Source organism: Cebus imitator, unplaced genomic scaffold (assembly GCF_001604975.1).
Source record: "Cebus imitator isolate Cc_AM_T3 unplaced genomic scaffold, Cebus_imitator-1.0 Scaffold92, whole genome shotgun sequence".
Lineage (NCBI taxonomy): Eukaryota > Metazoa > Chordata > Mammalia > Primates > Cebidae > Cebus > Cebus imitator.
In genome coordinates, this window is record NW_016107407.1 from 1,902,531 (window position 1) to 1,926,231 (window position 23,701).

General features: G+C 37.6%; 1 protein-coding gene across 4 annotated transcripts in view; it reads left to right on the forward strand.

The window, feature by feature from the left end:
- CUL2 (cullin 2) overlaps positions 1 to 23,549 on the forward strand; it is an 83,365-nt gene extending 59,816 nt beyond the window's left edge. For 2 of the 4 annotated variants that reach the window (XM_017535354.2, XM_017535355.2), the window contains exons 11-21: positions 789 to 896; positions 1,867 to 1,926; positions 2,757 to 2,885; positions 2,990 to 3,076; positions 5,052 to 5,204; positions 5,790 to 5,867; positions 9,566 to 9,632; positions 16,887 to 17,089; positions 19,374 to 19,475; positions 21,468 to 21,584; positions 22,977 to 23,532. In XM_017535354.2, the coding sequence (XP_017390843.1) occupies positions 789 to 896; positions 1,867 to 1,926; positions 2,757 to 2,885; positions 2,990 to 3,076; positions 5,052 to 5,204; positions 5,790 to 5,867; positions 9,566 to 9,632; positions 16,887 to 17,089; positions 19,374 to 19,475; positions 21,468 to 21,584; positions 22,977 to 23,108 (1,236 nt within the window). In that variant the 3' untranslated portion in view covers positions 23,109 to 23,532. Of the gene's footprint in view, positions 1 to 788; positions 897 to 1,866; positions 1,927 to 2,756; positions 2,886 to 2,989; positions 3,077 to 5,051; positions 5,205 to 5,789; positions 5,868 to 9,565; positions 9,633 to 16,886; positions 17,090 to 19,373; positions 19,476 to 21,467; positions 21,585 to 22,976 lie in introns of all 4 variants that reach the window. The other 2 variants (XM_017535353.2, XM_017535352.2) reach the window with 2 other exon arrangements.
- Positions 23,550 to 23,701: the final 152 nt, after the last annotated feature.

Below are 23,701 nucleotides of genomic sequence, written 5' to 3' on the forward strand. Positions count from 1 at the left end.
TCCCACACTTTTCTATTTTGTAGAACTATTAGTTTTTAGTATTCAGGTTTATCACTCTGTATTATTAATCAAACAGACTAGTTTACATTATTATGTTTATAGATTCCATGTCAAATGACATTGAGCATAGAAGCATAGAATTTTGTGTCAAGGCTGGGAGTTGGAAACATAAGTGAATACATTTGTAGTAGATTCAAATCCAGCTGACTTAGTTAACTTCTTCATGGTTATCGCCATGAAGAAGTTAACTAAGAAGAATAGTTCTAATATTAGGTATTAGAAATACCTAATAGTGCAAAAGTGAGTTTTCCCACTTATTAGGTATTTCTTCTCTCTGAGATGTGAGGGATTGTCTTGCCGAGTTCAAAGGGTCTCTGTTCTCAGGGTTACTGGCTTTGTAACTCTCCTCTCTTTCAGCCTTCGGTGACTTTGCAGTCAGTGTTTGCTTATATAAGCCTCTATGAAAGTGACAGACCTGGCAGTTCAGATCTTGTTATCCTTAAGATAAGTTATTTCAACACAGTAGAAAAGTGTGCTTTTGGTGCATTCTTCTGGCAGATACTAGACAGTCTATGAAATTAGCTTGTCGTGTTGAATGACAAGCTATTTTAAACACCAAAGTTTAAAATTTTTCAAACTGTCTTAGCTAAAACAATTTTCTGACAAGTGTGCATGTGTAAAACTTAATTTCTTTGAGGAAAAATTTACTCCTAAGTCTTTAATAAGCTAGTAGTTTTATCCTTGAACCTCTTAAAATGTGGTTTTGTACTTACATTTTACATTTTTAGATGCCAACACTATTTGTGGAGTCAGTTTTGGAAGTACATGGTAAATTTGTTCAGCTTATCAACACTGTTTTGAACGGTGATCAGCACTTCATGAGTGCGTTGGATAAGGTAAGTTTTAAATACATATATAGTAAAAGTATACAAAGCTCTATCATTCTTTAGGCAGTTTCAGGATTAAACTTCTAAGTGTGAGATTTCTGATCTAGACATGGAGATTAAGTAATTTTAATATGAAAGTCAAAATAGAAATAATAACTTTTAAATTATTTATTTATTTTGAGATGAAGTCTCGCTCTTTCACCCCAACTGGAGTGCAGTGGTATGATCTTGGCTATCTGCAAGCCCGCCTCCTGGGTCCAAGAAATTCTTCTGCCTCAGCCTCCCAAGTAGCTGGCTACAGGCGTGTGCCACCACACCCAGCTAATTTTTGTATTTTTAGTAGAGACGGAGTTTCACTTTGTTGACCAGGTTGGTCTCGAACTCCTGACCTTGCGTTCCACCTGATTTGGCCTCCCAAAGTGCTAGGATTACAGGCATGAGCCACTGCGCCCAGCAATATAACTTAAATTATTAACTGAATAGTTGAATTAAATGTTTGTGGAATTTCCCATGGTTATGCTATATAAAGGAAATTTTTAATCTGATATCTTCTGGATAGACTTGCATAATTTAAAAATTTTTTAATATTGATTTTTTCTTTGGCCATAATACTTAGGCTATATTGAATAATATTTGAAAAGAAAATAGATATGTTTTATATGAACTATTGTATACTTTAAAGGAAAGTTGCTTACAAGAGTGTAAAATTTTTTTTAAGTAGTGTTACTTTATCTGTTTCAAATTTCAGTAATGAGTTACAGAGTTATCTTGCAATAGCAACAAGATGTATAGTTATTTTGTAATTAGAGAATAAAGTCAGAGGAGTCTATCATGTTAGGTGTGAAAATATTAGCGAACTATCAGCAATGCTGTGTTTTATGTGGCAAGGTAATTTTGGATGTACAGATTATGGCTTCTATTGAACTAGCTGTACTTTTCCCTGTGGCTGGGGGTTAATTATGGCCTATCTTTTATTTAGGCACTTACATCAGTTGTAAATTACAGAGAGCCCAAGTCTGTTTGCAAAGCACCTGAACTGGTAAGTTTGGTTGTTGCTTAAAAGTAATCTTATGAAAAGTCAGTATTAGAAAATGAAAACTGAGAATATCAGATTCATTTCTTATAACATTTCTCAGAAAAATAGAAGGAAAATTGTCTACATTGTATATAATTTGGCATTTATGTAAGGAATACAATATACCATATGTCTTTTCTTAAAGAATAACCAAAAGATAAAGTATTTCATTTTACAAAGTTTGGATTTTAACATATGTCTATTTTGAAATAATTTGCATTACTTTTGATATAGATTCTGTTAAATCTGAAATCTAAAGGAAATCTGCTGGTAAAGTTTGGGTAACCTTTGAAGGAAACTTTTACAAGGTTTTTGTAACTTTTTTTAAAGTACTTGTTCAATGTCAAATTATAAAACCACTCGAAACTCACCTGGGTGTTCTTTTAAAAATTTATGTTACTTATATCAGTTGCTTTATTGGTCAGTAAGTGATGACTCAATGTTGGAATTTGGTTTAGTTCTTTTTGAAAACTTTATGATGTATATTTTATTTAGTTTACATTTATGATTATTACATATAGCTTTTGAAGCCAGGTGTGGTTGTCCATGCCTGTAGCCTGAGCTACTTGGGAGGTTGAGGCAGGAGGATCCTTTGAGCCTAGGAGTTTGAGGCTGCAGTGAGCTATGATCTTGTCTCCTGCAATTCAGCCTGGGCACAGAGCAAGACCCAGTCTCTAAAAAAACAGCAAAAACTCTGTCCATTGAACTTCTTTTGTATCACCACTTTGCCTCCGTTGAGGCGTGATATATACAGAAGCACCCTTTGTAAGATTTATTGTCAATTTCTACTTGAGCTTGCTAAGTACTGTGACAACTTACTGAAGAAGTCGGCGAAAGGGATGACAGAGAATGAAGTGGAAGACAGGCTCACCAGCTTCATCACGGTGTTCAAATACATTGATGACAAGGACGTCTTTCAAAAGGTGTGTTGTGAACAGAAAAGTTTCATTTGTGTTTTAGTCAACTTTATTACTGAATGCTAAATCATTAGAAAGGAAGTAATCTTAAAAAATATTTTTAAACGTAGTTCTACGCAAGAATGCTGGCAAAACGTTTAATTCATGGGTTATCCATGTCTATGGACTCTGAAGAAGCCATGATCAACAAATTAAAGGTAATGTAAGTCTTTAATCCTGTGCTGTCCTAGAAATTCATTCACAATCACATGAAGATGTTCATTGCAGCGTTGTATGCAGTAATAGGAAACAATTCATCTGGTTCAGTATATATTCATATATTCACACAGTGGGCTATAGAAATACTGTATTAAAAGGACAAAATATATGTTTATATGAAGATTCGCAGCTGGGCATAGTGGCTTATGCTTGTAAATCCCAGCACTTTGGGAGGCTGAGGCAGGCAGATCACTTGAGGCCAGGAGTTCAAGACCAGCCTGGCCGACATGGAGAAACCCCATCACTACTAAAAATACAAAAATTAGCCAGGAATTATGGCACATGCCTGTAATCCCAGCTACACGGGAAGCTGAGGCAGGAGAATCACTTGAACCCGGGAGGGGGAGGTTGCAGTTAGCCGAAATCATGCCACTGCACTCCAGCCTGGGTGACATAGCTAGACTCCGTCTCAAAAAAAAAAAAAGATTCATAAGCTAATTGGTATTAACAATAATTAAGATTATTGCTATTTATAAATGAATGCACCTAAAATATTCCTTTAAGTACAATTTTGGAATGCAGTTCCATTTCAGCTTAATTTTACATCATTTCAGCTTGCTTATACACTGACAAGTGGTAGCAGGTTCTTATTTATCTTGTGTTATTCAATAGTTAAATTTTTTTGCATAGTAGACATTTTGAATATAATATGTGCTCCTTTTTCTTTTTAGAAGAGATAGGGTCTCCCTATGTTGCCCAGGCTCACTCTAACTCCTCGGCTCAAGCAATCCCCTCGCCTCAGCCTCCTGAGCAGCTGGGACAACAGGCGTGTACCACTGCTTCGTTGCTGTGTGTGTGCTTCTTTTTAAACCTACAAAAAAACCCTTAGCTTTTAATTTCTAAAAGTAGTGTTGGTCAGGCATGGCTCATGCCTATAATCCTAGCACTTTCGGAGGCCAAGGTGGGTAGATTGTTTGAGCTCAGTAGTTTGAGATGAGCCTGGGAAACATGGCAAAACCTTATCTGTACCAAAAATACAAAAGTTAGCCGGGTGTGGTGGTGTGTGCCTCTAGTCCCAGTTACTCTGGAGGCTGAGGTGGGAGGATTGCTGGAGGCTGGGACGTTGAGGCTGCAGTGAGCCATGATCACATCACTGCACTCCCTCCTGAGTGACAGAGGAAGACCCTGTCTCTAAATAGGTAAATTAATTAATTGCAAAAAAAAAAAAAAAAAAGTAATGTTAATGGAATGCGGAGCTTTTTATGTTTCGAGATTAGAGATTCAGATTTTCTGACCTGGTAATGACAGGATTTTGAGTAATTTTAAAGAAATAATTTTCTTCATCACTCAGTAGATGCTATTAAAAATATGCCTAAATATCTCTTTTTCAGTTGTCTATTGGCTGAAGTATTCCCAGTAATCATTTATGTAATTTTTCATTTGATACTGTCTGTAAACCTTATAAGACCCACAGCTGTGGCATATGCCAGTAGACCCTACTGGGAGGCTGAGATAGGAGGATGACTTGAGCCCAGGAGTTTGAAGTTGTAGTGCACCGTGATGGCTCCAGTGAGTAGCTACTGCACTGCAGCATGGGCAACAGTGAGACCTGGTGTCTTTAAAACAAAACACAACAAAATCCTTGTACGGTATCTTATGTATATTAATGAGGCATTTTGCAGGGCTGAAATAAGAGATGACTGTATAAAAAAGTTTTTGTTTAAGGAGAGATTTATTGTTCGTAGATAGGTGGTTTTCATTCACCTATTTAAAATATGCCTTTAAAAAGAAAGGAAGTTTGAAAGGTTTTGATTAGTTGCTTTGGCTTATGAAGAATATATTACTAGTCCTTGGGTATAAGTGTAAATGCAAGGGCCTTTGACCAAAGACCTAGCAATAGTGACGCATTCTTATTAACCAATATGACTTTTATTTTTCTTTTAAAGTCATATATTTTCTAAAACTTTTTTATAGCAAGCCTGTGGTTATGAGTTTACCAGCAAGCTACATCGGATGTATACAGATATGAGTGTCAGCGCTGATCTCAACAATAAGTTCAACAATTTTATCAAAAACCAAGACACAGTAATAGATTTGGGAATTAGTTTTCAAATATATGTTCTACAGGTATGAATATGTGTTTTACTATGACCATTTACTAATCATTTCAGTACTTTGATACAAAGGATTCATAAATGGATACCCAATTACATTTGGTTCTGTTAGTAGATCGTGGCTTCCAAAGTTCTATTGATTTGGGCTGGGCGTGGTGGCTCACACCTGTAATCCCAGCACTTTGAAAGGCCAAGATGGGCAAATCTCTTGAGCTCAGGAGTTCCAGACCAGCCTGGCCAACACGATGAAACCCCATCTCTACTAAAAATACAAAAATTAGCCGGGCATGGTGGTATGTGCCTGTAATCCCAGCTACTGGGAGTCAAAAGGCAGGAGAATTACTTGAACCCCAAAGGCGGAGGTTGCAGTGAGCTGAGATTGTGCCACTGCACTGCAGCCTGGGTGACAGAGCGAGACTCCATCTCAAAAAAACAAAGAAGTCCTGTTGATTTGGAATGAAATGTGCCATGATAGAAATACTCAGATTTGATCAACATTTTGAGAAAGAAAAAAATTTTTTAGATGCTTAGATTATTTAATAAATGTTTACTTTCAATTCAGATGTTGATCTGTTTAGCTTTTTATTTTTCCTTCTAGGCTGGTGCGTGGCCTCTTACTCAGGCTCCTTCATCTACATTTGCAATTCCCCAGGAATTAGAAAAAAGTGTACAGATGGTAAGTTTGCAGGAAATACATTAGAAGACTAAAGGAATTTTAACAACTGTCTTTCTATTATATCACCTTTAATATTTTTTCAAGGTCTTAGGGTTCCTGTGATAAAAATAGATTCGCAAATTACAGTCAGTCTGCCTTTTAGGAAGAATATGTTATTGTAGTTAACTGATATTAAAACTAAAATGCTAACAATGTCATACAGTTCTTTGTCAAAGCATGTCTCTTATTTTTAATAAATCTGTATTCTGCTAGTAAGCAGTTTTAAATTATAAAAATTTTGATATCAGAAGAAAGCTTAGAATTCAACACTTAAAATATCACTGGTTTTCCTTTTGAATTTTGAGCAAATACCTCATTCAACCCTTGTAATATTTTTATTTCTGTCCTATAATGTAGGTAATATATGTGCAATAACTGCTAGTAGAGTAGTAACAGGGGTTGATAGTGGTCGTAGTTTCATGGAAATAGTAGAGGAGAGTCCTGTCAGGTAGATTTCAGGAAGGCAAGCCTGCTAGACTTTCAGAATAGGAGGCTAAATTAGGACTTCTTACGTCACCTTTGCAAAGAGATTGTATCATAGACTATTTTAGAAACTCTGTGAAGAAGAGCATTTGTGCAAACATTCATTGGATGGGAAGACCATAACCCAAGGTTATTACACATTTTACAGAAAGGATACATCCCAAAGTGCTGGGATTACAGGCATGAGCCACCCATTGGCAGTCTTTTACATTTCTCTTTAAAAATCCTGTGTCCTAGGAGCTGGCAGAAATGAAGTTTTCCTTTAGTTTTTTCTTTTCTCTCTCCTTGAAATAATTATTTTCTATTTATAGTTTTTAACTTCTTAAACTTTATTGATGTATAGCCTTCATCAGGTTTTAGTTCCTCCATTTACAGATAGGAAGTGGGTTTCTTTCTGTTTATAAAATTCTGATTCCAAAAATACTGTTCTCTCCATTTGGATTATCTCTAATTACCAGTAGAGGGAGTTTGTTCTTTTTTTTTCCTGATAAGTCCAAGTTTTCAGATACATGGGCTTGAACTCCATTTGTATACTTAATAGTGTACAGTTTTCACATGTAAATTAATTCTTCTTGCCTTAGTGATTTGCATTTTTTATATCTTAATCTTAAATATAACTATTTATCAAAATTTGCTTTTATTTACACCAAAGTATTTCAAAACTGTGGAATTAAAGCTGTAATTAAAAGTAATTCATTTTGCACTTTAGGCCAACAAATCTTAATTGTTATATTTCTTTTTTACCTAGGCCAAAACCTGAATAATACTAAGAAGTATCTAAAGTAGTATATATTAATGTAGCTATATATTAGAGGTAAATAAACTCATTGAATATGAAATGTTAATTTTTAAGGCTCTTTGAGATCTAATTAATGCCCTTAAAAAGTATTTGAAAAATGCTGGGTTTTATCCTACTTACTTTAAAATAAGAAGTTTAGTCAACATATGTTTCTTACTAATAAGCTTTGCTAACACAATTATTTTAATGATAGAATCAAGGAAGTTTTTATAACTTTGGTCTTTGTAGTACCACATGAATTGATGAATTTATTGGAGTCTGCCCTTGACCATCCATATAGATATGAGAGTCTTTGAGGTCAGATTATAAATGTAAGGATGAATCAATATCTTCTTTTGGCATATTGATGTTATCTTCAGTAAAACTTTACCAAATAGTACTACTGAAGAGGTAAAACATGTTTTAAAGCTTGGAATCTTAAAGACAACTTTGCACTTTAAATTATGGGCATTTTTAAGCTGGAATTTCTCATTTCCAAAAGTGTTTTGAGAAAAAAAAGATTTTAAAAAGTTTGATTTTGCTTTTGTCCAGAGATTCATTGTAAATATTTTATAGATAAATTGTGAATTATACAGTAATGACTGATTTGATTGATACCCTGAGGATTATTAATCAGTCAGATCATACTTCTGAAATCCCCTTATGATGTATTTCAGTTTGCTGTTTGTCCGGATTAGAACCAAGCAGGCAAGCTGAAGTATTCCAGGTGCTAGTCATTTCCCATTCGTCCTGCAAAGGAATTGGCGGATCTGCTGGTAAAGGAGGATGCCGCACCATTAGAGGGAAAATAGGCTCAACAAATTTCAGCTTCCCAGGACTAGGCAAACCTGGAGTAGTAACTGCTGAAAGGACTGACTGATTTTCTTGGCTGTAGCTATTAACTTTTGCTGTTAAGGAGCGGTCACAGTATATAGCTGATAGGTCAGCCATTGCTGACTGCTTTATGTGAACTTCCTTTTTAGAGTACAAAAGGTAAAGTTGATATACAAACTAAAGCTTTAAGTATGTTACATATATCATGCCAAAAGTTTGCCCAGAATTCTGAAATATGGCATAATGCAGTTCATTTTTTAGTTTTATAAAGAAATTGAATTTTTATCTTTTTCACATTCAGTATCATTTTTCCAGTTTTGTGTTTGTTTTGTTTTTAAGATAGAGTTTGGCGCTTGTTGCCCAGGCTGGACGGAGTATAGTGCTGCAATCTTGGCTCACTGCAATCTCCACCTCCCAGGTTGAAGCAATTCCTTTGCCTCAGCCTCTCGAGTAGCTGGGACTACAGGTGCACACCATCACACCCGGCTAATTTTTTGTATTTTAGTAGGGACGAGGTTTCACCATGTTGGCCAGGATGGTCTCGATCTCCTGACCTTGTGATCTGCCCACCTTGGCCTCCCAAAGTGCTGAGATTACAGGTATGAGCCACCTCACCCAGCCTCATTTTTCCAGTTTTTATTATGTACTAGCTCTTTATTAAAAAGGAACTCCGTATTTTTGTCCTGTCATTACACATTCAGTCCAGGGAGGAATGTTTAAAATTTCAAGGCTACATTAATAGAATTTAAATTTAATTGTTAGCAATAATATCAGCAAAAGAATATCCAGAGACACACCATAAAACTTAATATTTGTGTCTGACTGGATGTGGAAGTTATATGTTAGCAAATGGGAGATTAGAAATGAAGGTGGGGCGGGTGTGGTGGCTCACGTCTGTAATCCCAGAGTTTTGGAAGGCCAAAGTGGGTAGATCTCCTGAGGTCAAGAGTTCGAGATCAGCCTGGCCAACATGGAGAAACCCTGTCGCTACTAAAAATACAAAATCAGCTGGGTGTGGTGATGGGCACCTGTAATCCCAGCTAGCTACTCAGGAGGGTGAGGCAGGAGAATTGCTTGAACTCAGGAGGCAGAGGTGTCAGTGAGTCGAGATCTCACCATTGCACTCCTGCCTGGGCAACAAGAGTGAAACTCCGTCTCAAAAAAAAAAAAAAAATGAAGGTGGGGTTTCTGTTTTCATGGTGAAATATATATATTGCTGTGTTTGGTTAGTAAGTGGAATTTATAAAGTCCATGATAGTATCATTCAGAAATGGTAATGAGTCACTGACTATGTCATTTCTGATTTCATACAGAGCAACGCTGTGGTTTAGGGGAGAAAACCCTAGAACAGGTTGTCAATTAAAAGAGCTGGAATACTATGTGTGTATGACCTTGATTAGGGACCACAGGAACGTGCTTTCTTCTCTGTGAAAGGAGATGGTATACCAGATGGGCTATAATGTCTTTTCTAATGTGAATGACTTTTATTGCCTTTGTTGTATAGTGTTAATTAACTAGGTAAGTTATAGTAGCTAAAAATAATGTGTGTGTGTTTTTTTTACAGTTTGAATTATTTTATAGCCAACATTTCAGTGGAAGGAAACTTACATGGTTACATTATCTCTGTACAGGTAAAATGCATTTAATTATATCTGGCTTAGTGAAATTTACCTGATATGATTATATTAATTTAGAAAGAAATTTTCTATGTCCCAATTATAATTTTTAACCTTTTCTCCTCCATCAGCCTTTCTCCATTAACACAACTAACAATGAGATTCAAGTATAGCACTTTTTAATAGTATTTGATAATTATACTGTTTATAATCTAGCTGCTTTCAAATAAATGTTCTGACTTTATACTGACTTATTACATTTCTGTAGCCAACCACTACATTAGCAAATTTATTTAGAAACTCAGATCTGATGGGTCAGATGCAGTCAGAAACTTGTATGCCAGATCCCCTTGCCAATTTCATTATTATAGCATCAAAAGGAGACCTAACCATTTGATTTTTACTTGTCGTACTGCAGTAAAGCAATAGTAAAGCTTTTTGCAGAAAGTTCCACTTAATTTTCAATAGTTGCTAATTTTTAAAAACTTTAATCAGAATCTAATTTCCTTTGCTGCTTTCTGGAACAATGGGGTCGACTTATTTACAGTAAGATTAATGTGTTTTTATTATAAGATTAAGAAGCATTGTGAACTGTTAGTGGTTGCCTTTAGTCACCTGAAGTTGTAAGCCAGAAGAAACACTTGAATTTTATGTTTTTTTTTTTTTTGCTAAAATATGCTTTGACAAGTTCATTGAATCACTTTTCCTTTGTACAAGAAGGAAAGGATATATGTGCTAATATTTCTTAGAAGTGGTACAAGAAAATCATTTGCTGTAGCTTTTATTAAGAAATGTTTTCTATCCCCTCCCCAAGAGAGATTTCATCCTAGAAACTATGATACTTGCTGTTTATTTGACTAATTTACATCTTGGGAACACGATGGCTTGTTATATTAGTAATACATTTTGCATTATTTATATAAGGTTATCGTTATTGAGCAAGTTGGACATTCTAATTTTTTAAATATTTTTTGAAATAAGGAGATTTTCATTGATGCTCTTAATGGTCAAAGATCAAACTTTTTTTTTTACCTTTAGCTTGGCATAGTGGCTCACACCTGTAATCCTAGCACTTGGGGAGGCTGAGGTGGGTGGGTCACTTGAGTCAGGGAGTTCGAGACCAGCCTAGGAAACATGGCAAAACCCCATCTCCACTGGAAATCCAAAAATTAGCCAGGCATGGGGGAGCACATCTTTTAGTCCCAGCTACTTGAGAGGCTGAGGTGGAAGGATCACTTGAGCCCAGGAGTTCGAGGCTGCAGTGAGCCATGATCATTCCACTATACTCCTGCCTGGCAATAGAGCAAGACCCTATCTCAACCAGTCAATCAATAAGTTGACCTTTAATTTTACAAATTTTCTATTTCCATTTTGTAAATAAAGGAAAAAAATGCTGGATCAGGGTTTTAGATTTTTTTTTTTTTTCTGAGAAAACTAATATATCTTAGTGTAGTTCGATTTAGCTTCCTTTTGTTTTCCATGAATATATCTGTCTTGGGGAGTTTAAACTGTTGGTTATTCTCAATATTTCAGCAGCAATCAACATGTCTCCTAAAGTAATTTTAATAAGGGGCTAATTTTTTTCATAACAACTAGTGCTGTATAGGAAGAAAATAAATTTATGCACATAATTTTTTAGCCATTGGAATTGAGTCTGAAAATAGTCACCAATATCACCTAAATAGGAAAGAGAATAACTTTCTTTCTGTTTTTGAGCTATACTAAATTTCCGTGCTGATACGTAATAATTTGATTTGGGGAACTCTTTTGTTTGTTCATTTCTTTTATCTTAATATTATTTGTGTTTTAGTTGAAACCAAGTAGTTAATTCCTTTGTAAAGATAACCTTATAAGTTCATTTTTTGTTTTGAATCACCTAAGGCACTGAAGTAAATCACACCTGTGACCTATCAGTGACTTTCTTCCCAGCTTTATTAAGCTATAATTGACACATAAAAATTGTATATATTTATAGTGTACACGGTGATGCTTTGCTATATGTTTATATTGTAAAATGATTAACTCAAGCCAATTAACATAAGTAGCGTCTCACGTACTTTTTTTGTGGTGAGAACATTTAAGATCTGTCATAGCAGTTTTCAAGTTTTACTCTGCAGTATGATTAACAGTCACCATGCTTTACCATAGGTCTCTAGAACTTACTGGTCCTAACTGAAACTGTCTCCTTTGGCCAACATGTTTTGTTTTATTGTTGTTTTCCGTTTATTCATTTAACAAAAAGATTCTCACACACTGTGTGTATTGGAGATGCTTGTTCTAGATGACCCATGTATGGCCTAAGGCTCCAAGACTTCTTTACAACATTGGCTCTGAGGCTGGACAGATTGCCCAGAGTTCTGTTTCTTGAGAACTGCTGTTACTTCTACTTAAATATAGAATGAAATTATTCCCTCCTACTCCGTTTCTCCATTCCCCGATCATTGAATACCCAAGAAAAGGTCAATTTTTGTATTGTAAATGAAGAGTCTTTACATATGGTTGATGGTACACAAAGTGGTATTTGGGGGAATTTAGAATCAGTAGACCTGTGGTTGAGTTATTAGCCCACAACTTAACTAGCTGTGTAATCTTGAGCAAGTTACTCCCCAATATCTGTGTCAGGCTCCTTTGAGCCTGTTTCCTTATCTTTATCTTTGTAAAATTCATTGATTAACTCAGACAGTGTCGACAGTGGACAGAAATAAAATACAGAGCCTCAACCCTCAAAAAAAAGCTCATGTCTAGTAGGAACACAGGCAAGTACATAGGGACCATACAGTGTTTTGAATGCAGTAGAGGCCAGCCCGGGGTACAGAATGGTGGTGGCAGTCAGGTCCTGGCAAGGGAAGGCTTCTGGGGAGATCACACCTCAGCTCGTTTTCAAGAATAGGACCAGGTTCAGTGACTCACATCTATAGTCTAGCACTTTGGGAGACGAGGCAGGAGAATCCCTTGAGCCCAGGAGTTCAAGACCAGCTTGGGCAACATAATGAGACCCTGTCTCAGGGAAAAAATAAAAACCCCACACACACATAAAATATAAAAAGAATGAATAGGACTTAACCAACCTAGGTGAAGGAGAGTGTTGATAGTGTATTACTAACAGAGGTCAGAATTTTAAGAAACAGTCCGTGACGCCAGCTGTGACAGAGTGAGAAAAATCTTGAGAATTCCGCTGGATTTATGACCAGGGCTTTGGATAGAATTAACCGTAAGGAATAATTTGATAAACCGTAAGGAATAGTTTGATAAAAACATGCAGACACTTGATGAAGAGATATAACCAGACAGTGTAACAGAAACCATTACACTGTCTGGATATAAATAAGTTTTGTTGGTGGCAAAGCAAGAAGTTGCAGAGATTCCTGGTCAGTTGCTGAAAGACATGTTGAGAAATGATGAACTCAGGAAAGATAAAACTTCACCAGATAGTACATAGTATGGATCAGGCTAGAACTTTGTGAGCTCTAAATCATCGTATGTGTTGGTAGTTACTATTGTTTGGTAAAATGAAAGTAACACCATCTAACTGTGCATACCTTACAAGATAACGATTCTATTCACTAAATTCGTCTCGTTTTTGTTTTCAAATACTTCCAACAGCTAAAAATAGGGAGGGGTGTTAATATTGTCTAATGTCCAGTCCATGTTCAAATTTCCCTGATTGTCCCAAGGTGGTGGCTTGGCTGTCAGAGGTCACTAAGTGCATTTGGTAGTCAGTCTCCCTTCCACCTCCCCACCCCTCAGCATTCTCTGACATACTGTTTTGAATAGACCAGGCCAGTAGTCTTGTAGAATATCCAGTGCTCTAGATTTGTTGGATTACTTATTTGTGATTTTTAACATTTGTTTTCTATTCCTCGTATTTTCTGGAGGGTGGAAACTAGTTCTAAAGGTTCGATTATACTCAGTCGAGTATTGTTGGTAAGGATATTTCATAGGTGGCCCTGTGTATTTCATATTGCATTATATCAAAGGCATCTAATGTCAGATTGTCTCACTATTAGAGACGCTAAATTTGGTCACTGATCAAGGCAGTAACCACCAGATATCTCCATTTAGAGGTACTCTTTCCCCTTTTCAATTAGCTTAGCAGGCAGTCTGAGGGATGATGCTTTGGCTCGTGAATACCCTGTTCCAGGAACTGAATGTAGTTTTAGCCTTCACTGATGATCCCTGCCAGAATCAGTCGTTTCGTTACTGATGGCAAGTGGTGTTACTCTATCATGCCTTCAACATTGATTAACTAACATTCTTTTGTAAAGGAAAGCTTTCCCGAGAGTAGAGAGCTGACGCAGATGCTGGGGAGTGTTCTTGGATGAAACTGTTGTGAGAGTTCAGCCCACTCTTTATTTCCTGTCATTATAACTGCTGCTTGAATTATGGTTGGCTTGCTTTAATTATGCATGTATCAGAATGTTTTGTTTTAGTTTTTAGTTTCTTAGGGTTTGCCAACTATTCTGCAGGGTAAATCACCACTCTTTTCATTTCTCTGTTTATATCACAGTAATTAAATGAATCATCCAAGTTTGGGATTTCCTTTCCTACCCCTCTGTAGGATTCCCACCGCCTCCCCAGTCTTTTCAGTAAGAGCACATTGCTAAGAAAAGTGAGAAGAGGTCATTGTACCCCTGATCCTTGGTAAAGTCTTGAAAAGTAGGAAGAAAGGGCACAATGCAAGAATGAACTTAATAGGAAGCAAGTGATGCTTTGCCCCCTCGCACAATCTGCTAATGCTCTTTGAGTCTCGTGGTGCTGAAAGACGACTTTTGTGTGGCAGAAGGCTCATTCTGTTTTCAAACCCATGGCAGGATATTATAGCATCAGTGACATCCTGGCTGATGATCCCACTTAATCATCTGTGTGCTTGATGCATACTTTGCTGCTTGTTTCTGCATATGATGAAGTCATTGCAGAAATAACAAAATGCAATTTTTATGTTTTACTTCTTACCACATTTTCCAAACTTAAATGTTGATGAGAGTCCTGTTTATAGAGAGTGTTAATAGTATACTCCAAATGATAATTTTTTACATGAGCTGTTTCTATGAATTGGATATTGAATTATATATATATATATATATATATGAATAATTTTTTTTTTTTTTGAGACAGAGTCTCGCTCTGTCACCCAGGCTGGAGTGCAGTGGCACAACCTCAGCTCGTTGCAACCTCCCCCTCCCCGGTTCAAGGGAGTCTCCTGCCTCAGCCTCCCAAGTAACTGAGATTACAGGTGTGCATCACCACACCCGGCTAATTTTTTGTATTTTTAGTAAAGACACGGTTTCACTGTGTTAGTCAGGATGGTTTTGATCTCCTGACATCATGATCTCCGTCTGCCTCGGCCTCCCAAAGTGCTGGATTACAGGCATGAGCCACCATACCCGGCCTGAATTTAATATATTAAACATCCTTTTGTGATAATTTAAAGGGTTAGAAATTTTTTCTCTTGGTATTTCCATCCAAATAATTCTGAAAAACATTTCCGAATATCAGTTTTATCTGAAATAAGTCAAGGCATAAATGAAAATAATCAAGATAATATTGTAATGGTGATATTAAGCTAATGAATTGACTCATAGCCTTAAAAATCTTTAATTAGGTAATGAATAAATAAAGGAAGCAGAAAACCTTAATCAGGGTTACTAATTATCCTTGAGAGGGAAAATTCAGTCTCTGGGGTAATTTCATGTGAAATACAGCTTCCTTGAGGTAACAATGAAGAGCTTTAAAATAAAATCTCATGTTGATTTTATTTATAATCTATTCAGCAGTCAAATAACGCAGGCCGTGTGTGTGTGAGAGTCACCAAACCACAGCTTCTTGCTTCAGGAAGCAGTTCTTGATTTGCATCACTTTTTTTTACATGTTATGGAGCATTACAGAGTGCAGACATGTTTGTCCTATTATTCATTATGCACTTTCCAGCGTGCTGATGTCATGCTGCTGTCTCCCAGGATGTTGCAGAACTGTAGGATGTGTAATACTTGCTCTGTCTCTTAGAGCTCTCTTTTTTTGAGACAGATACTCACTCTGTCGCCCAGGCTTAAGGGCAGTGGTTGCAACTTGGCTTGCTGCAACTTCCGGCTCCCAGCTTCGAGCAATTCTCATACCTTAGCCTCCTGAGTAGCTGGGCTTACAGGCATGTGCCATCATGCCTGGCTAATTTTTGTATTTTTAGTAGAGACAGGGTTTTACCATGTTGACCAGGCTGGTGTCAAATTCCCGGGCGCAAGTGATCTGCCTGCCTCGGCCTCCCCAAGTGCTGGGATTACAGGCATGAGCCACTGTGTCCGGCCCACATAGAACATTTTTATGAGACATTCAGATTAAATGTATTTTAAAGTTTAACCTATCAACTATTTTAATAAAAGAATGGGTCTGCCTATTTGTCTCTCCTTTCATACCTGTTTGCCTCTAGGAAGTTACTAGAAAGAAAAATGTTATTTATGAGACATAATAGCATTAATTTTGGCAGAAATTACGGCTTAGACAGGGCTGCAAAAGCATCTTCCCTGTGGCTGTAGACCTCCTAGGAGGCTTGAACCTTCCCCGGAGAGCCCAGATTTCGACAGTACTTGAGGCAGTTGCTGGTATCACCTTCCCCTTTACCCATTCGCCTTCTCCCACCTCCTTTTATTGTTTGGTTTTGTTGTTGTTGTTGTTTCTGCTTAAGTCTTGGCCTTTCTATTAATATTTAAAGACTTTTTTTGTTTTTCTGAGACGGAGTCTCGCTCTGTCACCCAGGCTGGATTGCAGTGGCGCAATCTCCACTTACTGCAGCCTCCACCTCCCAGGTTCAAGCAATTCTCCTGCCTCAGTCTCCTGAGTAGCTGGGACTACACGCATGTGCCACCACGCCCAGCTAATTTTTGTTATTTTTAGTAGAGACGGGGTTTCACCACATTGGCCAGGCTGGTCTCAAACTGACCTAAAGTGATCTTCCTGCCTCAGCCTTCCAAAGCGCTGGAATTAACAGGCGTGAGCCACTATGCCTGGCCTTAAAGACATTTTTTTTTAACCTACTGGTAAAGTTATGGTAGCTTAATTGATTTATACTATATACTCAAAACTAATGGCCTTTCATCCTCACCTCCCTGAGAAACAAAATGACTACATTGTTAACAGCAATGGGTGTACAACAATTTAATAAAATTATTGGTTCACTCTTTCAGAAGAAAATGTCTGAAATAAACAATTATTACTCAAGCCATTTTGAAATGTTTCTTTGAATGGTGAGTTCACTGTCAGCTTTTGTTTTAATTGTAGGTGAAGTTAAAATGAACTATTTGGGCAAACCGTATGTAGCCATGGTTACAACATACCAAATGGCAGTTCTTCTTGCCTTTAACAACAGTGAGACGGTCAGTTATAAAGAGCTTCAAGACAGCACTCAGATGAATGAAAAGGAACTGACAAAAACAATCAAATCATTACTTGATGTGAAAATGATTAACCATGATTCAGAAAAGGTATGCAGTTATATTCCAAAGAATTTAAGCATCATCAACATTAAATCTTTTTCATGAGACGTTTGCAGTTTTAAAGTAAGGCTGTAATTGTCAGTGTGCCCTGTTCTCTGGAAGGCACTTGTATCTGCTGCATGACTGCGCGCTCCGTAGAGCTGGGAGCGTAAGGCATCACAGAACATGCTGTGTGAGTTGGTGCCATGTACCCTTTATAGTTTGATTTTATTTATTCTATACTGTGACAGCTTATTGAATAATTGCAGAATTGCCATCTGGAAGATTTGGATTAACTGAGGTTTTGAAACTAGCCTTTAAAAAGACTTTCTAGGCTTTTGTTTTTTTTAAATGTGCTTAATTTCATGGTTCTGTAACAGGAAATGACAGCCTGTTGATGTCTATTTGTATACATATTTAATATGTGTAACTCCATTCCAAGTGTTCTTAATTTCAGTAATTTTTTCTAGTTATAAGATTTTGTTGCTTTATTGTCATAGTATATCCTAGATGTTTAAATGGTTAAAAATGCAACAGAGGTGCTGGGATCGTATATCTCCTTCAAATTATTGTGCTTATAAGAAAAAGATTCCCATAAATAATGTTTTGTTTTTACTTTGGTAAATTAATAACCTACAGCTTATTTCTCTCATCAGTTCATTTTGCTGACATTCCTAAGATTATGATGACATTTTATAGTCTATAATTGACCAACTGTAAAAGGTATATATTCTGAAATTCAAATCAGTGTTTTCATAACTTTGAGAAATTATTAGTTTTTCTGGCTTCAGAATCTTAGCAAAATATGGATTTATTTATTTTTTTTTTTGAGATGGAGTTTCGCTCTTATTACTCCGGCTGGCGTGCAATGGCGTGGTCTTGGCTCACTGCAACCTCCATCTCCCAGGTTCAAGCGATACTCCTGTCTCAACCTCCTGAGTAGCTGGGAGTACAGGCACGTGCCACCACACCTGGATAATTTTGTATTTTTAGTAGAGATGGGGTTTCACAATGTTGGCCAGGCTGGTCTTGAACTCCCGACCTCAGGTGATCCAGCAGACTCAGCCTCCCAAAGTGCTGGGATTACAGGTGTAAGCCACCACGCCCCGTCAAAATAGGGATTTCTTAATGTTAATTAATTATGGTTTTTAATTTTAGGCTAGTAAGTGCTTAAAGGTTTTATATTTTTTTCTAAAACATGCTATTTTTGCTGCCCAGATATGTACAAAATAAACATAGATTTCATGTTTGCACTTTAAATTTTATTTTATATTATTTTTATTTATTTTTGAGACAGGATCTCGCTCTGCCACCCAGGCTGGAGTGCAGTGGTGCCATCTCAGCTCACTGCAACCCCCACCTCCTGGGCTCCAGTGATAATCCCACCTCAGCCTCCCTAGTAGCTGGGACCATAGGTGTGAGCCACTACGCAAGGCTAATTTTTTAAATTTTTTCTAGGGATGGGATTTGCTGTGTTGGCCAGGCTGGTCTCAAACTCCTGAGCTCAAGCAGTCTGCCCATGTCAGCCTCCCAAAGTGCTGGGATTACAGGCATGAGACACGATGCCTGGCCTTTAAATTTAATTATGAATCTGCCCATTCCTTAGCAGAATGTCTTAGATTATTATTGAGAATTTTTTCATCTTCCAAGTGCCTCTTGATCCCGCTGCCAGAGAAATTCCACTCGATGGTATCAGTGGCTTTCTTAAGCCTGATACAGAAGTTGTTATTCTGAAAATTGGCTTACAGTGTTCCCCTGAGCAAAGGCCACTTGCTTCTTGAAAAGTGAATAAAACATGGATTGCAGGGTAATCGCCTTCACCGTCACCCCAGGTCACGGCAAATTGATGCCGTGTGCTGCTGGAGGCCATGACAGTGGGTATTTTCTTATTGCAGCATTTGTAAAACAATTTGGTTGTTTGGTTTTTCAAAATGAGGTGATGGAAAAGTTATGAACTTCGGTGTTTCATGAAAATTAAAATGTTAAACTATAGGCAATGAGCTTGACTCTTACCAAAAGGTAGTATATGTAACACTAGGATCAGAAAATAGCTTATTCCTAAATATAAACTGCTTAAGATTCTGGCAGATGTAAAAGTAGAAAATAATTGGGTTTTTCCTGTTTGTTTGAACAAGAGAATTTTCTCTTAAATTTAATCTGTAATTTATAATATGAAAAAGCTGTGAGAGTGGAGGCTTTTTTGCTTTATCATTTATGTATCAGCGTTGCTTGCAGCAAGCTGTTATTTAATGATTTGGGTTTTTATAAATATAAATTTTATTTTTAAATGTAGGAAGATATTGATGCAGAATCTTCGTTTTCATTAAATATGAACTTCAGCAGTAAAAGAACAAAATTTAAAATTACTACATCAATGCAGAAAGACACACCACAAGTAAGTGCTTTTAGTGTCGTGTTGTTTTGGGGGACAAACATTTAAGCATTGGACTTCACAAGTGTAATTTACATTGAGATTGTCAGAACTTTATGCAGCAAAGTTAATAATAGGATACGGCTTTTCTGGTTTGTTGTTTGCATTTACTAACTTTACAATCAAACAGAAATCTCTACTTGTATTTTAGTTTTTTCTAAGGAAAAAGGTATGGTTTTGTTGTATTTGCTTTTTTTTTTTCTTTAACAACAGAGTCTTGCTCTGTTGCCCAGGCTGCAGTGCAATGGTACGATCTCAGCTCACTGCAACCTCCACCTCCCTGATTTAAGCAATTCTCCTGCCTCAGCCTCCTGAGTAGCTGGGATTACAGGCACACACCACCATGCCCAGCTAATTTTTTTGTATTTCTAGTAGAGATGGGGTTTCACTGTGTTAGTCAGGCTGGAGTATTTGCTCTTAAACCATTGGACTGTGTAACTTTGCTTTGCATTTTCTCCAAAAATTCCCACATTGAGAAGTAATAAAACCTCATATTTTTCATTTGTAAAATCAAGTTATACAGCTCTTTTCTTTCAAAGAAAACTTGTCAGTAGAAAATGCTTCTTAAACTTACATATGCAAATGAGCCACCTGGGCATCTTGTTAAAATGCAGATTATGGACCAGTTGCAGAGTCTCACGCCTGTAATCCCAGCCCTTTGGGAGGCCGAGGTGGGTGGATCACCTGAGGTTGGGAGTTCGAGACCAGCCTGACCAACATGGAGAAACAATATCTCTACTAATAATTAGCCAGGCATGGTGATGCATGTCTGTAATCCCAGCTACTTGGGAGGCTGAGGCAGGAGAATCGCTTGAACTTGGGAGATGGAGGTTGCGGTTGAGCCGAGATCGTGCCATTGCACTCCAGCCAGGGCAACAAGAGCGAAACTCCGTCTCAAAAAAAAAAAAAACAAAAACAAAAACGCAGATTGTGATCTACTGGGTGTGGAATGAGGTCTTGACTCCTGACAGGCCAATGTGAGTAGGGGACTTCTGCTTTTCGTCCTTTTAACTCAGCAGTGATTGTTGATTTGGTCTGGGATAGACTATTTCTCTATCACTTAGGCTTCCTGATTGCCTCCCGTGTGCAGTCCTGGGGCTGGCGCAGGATGTGAAGCTAATAGAAGACGTTAGACCCTCTCCACAAACTTAATTCCCCATGGTGGAGACAAATATGAATTGCCATTTACTTTGAAACCTAAAGTGGTCAAGATTCCATTTTCCTCTAAGCTAATAAATAATAATTTGAAGTATATAGATTGTATTTTGTCTTCGAAAAGCTGTGAGGAGATCCTATTAATGTGGCATCGCCTGCTTCTATGTCTTGCTTCTCCTGTGTTTCTTGAGCTCCGTGGCTCCATGGAGATAGGCCCCGTCTCTTGGCTTCTCTGCTTGAGCCAAATAAAATGGCACTTCACAGCTCTTCCCTTTGAAGCCTGATCCAGTATGCATTTGGAGCTAATTACCGCAGTTGACACAACTCCATCTAAAAGCATCGTGATACAGATTCTGTAATCACTGAAAAGAAAATGGTCTTGCAAATTATTGCTGTGTCCTCCTTTATTGCCTCTTTCCTTAACAGCACAGTTTATAACAATGTAAATTTTTTCTAATGACTTTCAACTTTAACCCTAGAAACTGTAGATGTTTTCTCAGTGGTTATGTGATATTAACACAACAAAACTGTATAATTTGCTCACTACTGATTAGAAATTTATTGTTGTGGCACATGCCTGTAATCCCAGCAGCCCAGGAGGCTGAGGCATAAGAATCACTTGAATCCGGGAGATGGAAATTGCAGTGAGCCAAGATCGCATCACTGCACTCCAGCCTGGACGACAGAGTGAGACCCTGCCTCAAAAAAAAAAAAAATTTATTTGCACTCACTGATAAAATGAATTTAAAGCACATTCAGTGACTTGATGTCTTGTTGGCTCTTTTTTCTTCTGTAAAACAGGAAATGGAGCAGACTAGAAGTGCTGTCGATGAGGACCGGAAAATGTATCTCCAAGCTGCTATAGTTCGTATCATGAAAGCACGAAAAGTGCTTCGGCACAATGCCCTTATTCAAGAGGTAAAAGGAGGGCAGTCCTCAGGGCTTCTTAGGGTAGAGGGCATTGTCAGTGTACAGAGTCAGTCTCTTTCTTCTTAAAGAGGATACAGAAATAAACTGATCCTCAAATAGCATAAAGAAATGTTTCATACTTACTCAGAATTGTACTCGCTTCTAGTTTCAATATTAAATTCAGATTTGCAGGCTAGGCACAGTGGCTTATGCCTGTAATCCTTTGTTGTTGTTGAGACGGAGTCTTGCTTTGTCGCCCAGGCTGGAGTACAGTGGCATGATCTTGGCTCACTGCAACCTCTGCCTCCCGGGTTCAAGTGATTCTCCTGTGTCAGCCTCCCGAGTAGCTGGGAATGCAGACATGCGCCTGGCTAATTTTTGTATTTTTATATTTTTGTATTTTCAGTAGAGATGGGGTTTTAACTTGGCCAGGCTGCTCTTGAACTCCTGATCTCAGGTGATCCACCCACTTTAGCCTCCCAAAGTGTGGGATTATAGGCGTGAGCCACCACGACTGGGGAGCACCTGTAATCTGAATGCCTTGTTAGGCCAAGACAGGAGGATCAGTGGAGTCCAGGAGTTTTAGACCAGCCTGGGCAACATAGAGAGGTAACCCCATCTCACCAAAAAATATCTTAAAAATTAGCCCAGGTGTGGTGGCATACACTTGAAGTACCAGCTACTTGGGAGGCTGAGGTGGAAGGATTGCTTGAGCCTGGGGAATTGAGCCTGGATGACATGGTGAGATGCTATCTAGAATAATAATAAATTCATATTTGCTTTGGCTTTATTTTAGAGCTCTAAAACTTGCCAATTCATTGAGTCTTCTGTTCAGTTATTGAAGGAAGTTGACACATCAGAAACTCATTCATTCCATAAATATCTGAGGCTACCATGTGATAGATGGCCAGGCTGCTCACTGGGTTGTACAGAGCAGCTGAAGATGCGGCAGGCCCTTTTAGAGTTCACAGTTGAATGGGGAAGGATTACACTATTGAAATAGTGCACAAATAAATATAAAATTACATTAGCATGCCCTGAAGGAGAGGTACACGGTACCATGAGAATGCATTTAAGTGTTCTGACCTAGGGGATACTGGGAAAACTTTCTGGAGAAAGTGGTGTTTGAACTAAGAGCTGAGAGTTGAGTTACAGTTAAATAGAAGCTTGGGGTTGTGTGTGAGTACTTAGATTAATTAGTTTATTGTTTCACTTAATGATGTGTCATTATTAGATTTTGCTGTATCTGTTTTCCACATTTTAGTTCCTATTTTCAGACTTCATTCTGCCCGCTTGCTGAAACTTCAATGCATTTGGGACACTTTAAACTGATTGGTTAAAAGTCATTACCTACAGCTGAAGAACGGGCAGTAGTTTGACTTCCACGTCTCTCTTCCACAGGTGATTAGCCAGTCAAGAGCTCGGTTTAATCCCAGTATCAGCATGATTAAAAAGTGTATTGAAGTTCTGATAGACAAACAGTACATCGAACGCAGCCAGGCGTCGGCAGATGAATACAGCTACGTCGCGTGATGTCGCTCTCCCCCAGCGTGGTGTGAGAAGATCATTGCCATCACCATTTGGTGTGTTCCTGTGGGAAAAAGCAGGCCTGTGCCTCCATAATTTGGTCATTTGGCAGCCCCTGTTTTCTGCTGTTTACAACATCACCAGTGCCACGTCATGAGCGTCAAAGAAAATGCCTAGAGATATTTCAAGCTCATGTCATGATGACATTTCTTAAAACTTTATTAAAAGAATGAGTGAAGTATTGCTGAAATGTGGAAAGTTGGTTGGGTACCATGCTTTTTCTCCCCTTCACGTTTGCAGTTGATGTGGTTTTTTTTTTTTTTTAATGTATCTTAAAGGACATAAAATTTAAAAACTTAAATATTGTAATATGACAGATAACCTAATAATTGTATCTACATTAAAATGACAAACATGATACTGCTGCTTGTCAAATAAAAAAAAAAATAAAGAAATAGAATGCCTTTTTTATGTGAATGGAGTATCAGGTTGACCACAAAATATATAGACTCAAAGCAGCGAATGGGCATCTTTAGTTGCATTTTTATCTGAGTGGCTTAATTTACTTGTACTTCTATTTAAATCCTACATGAAAAATG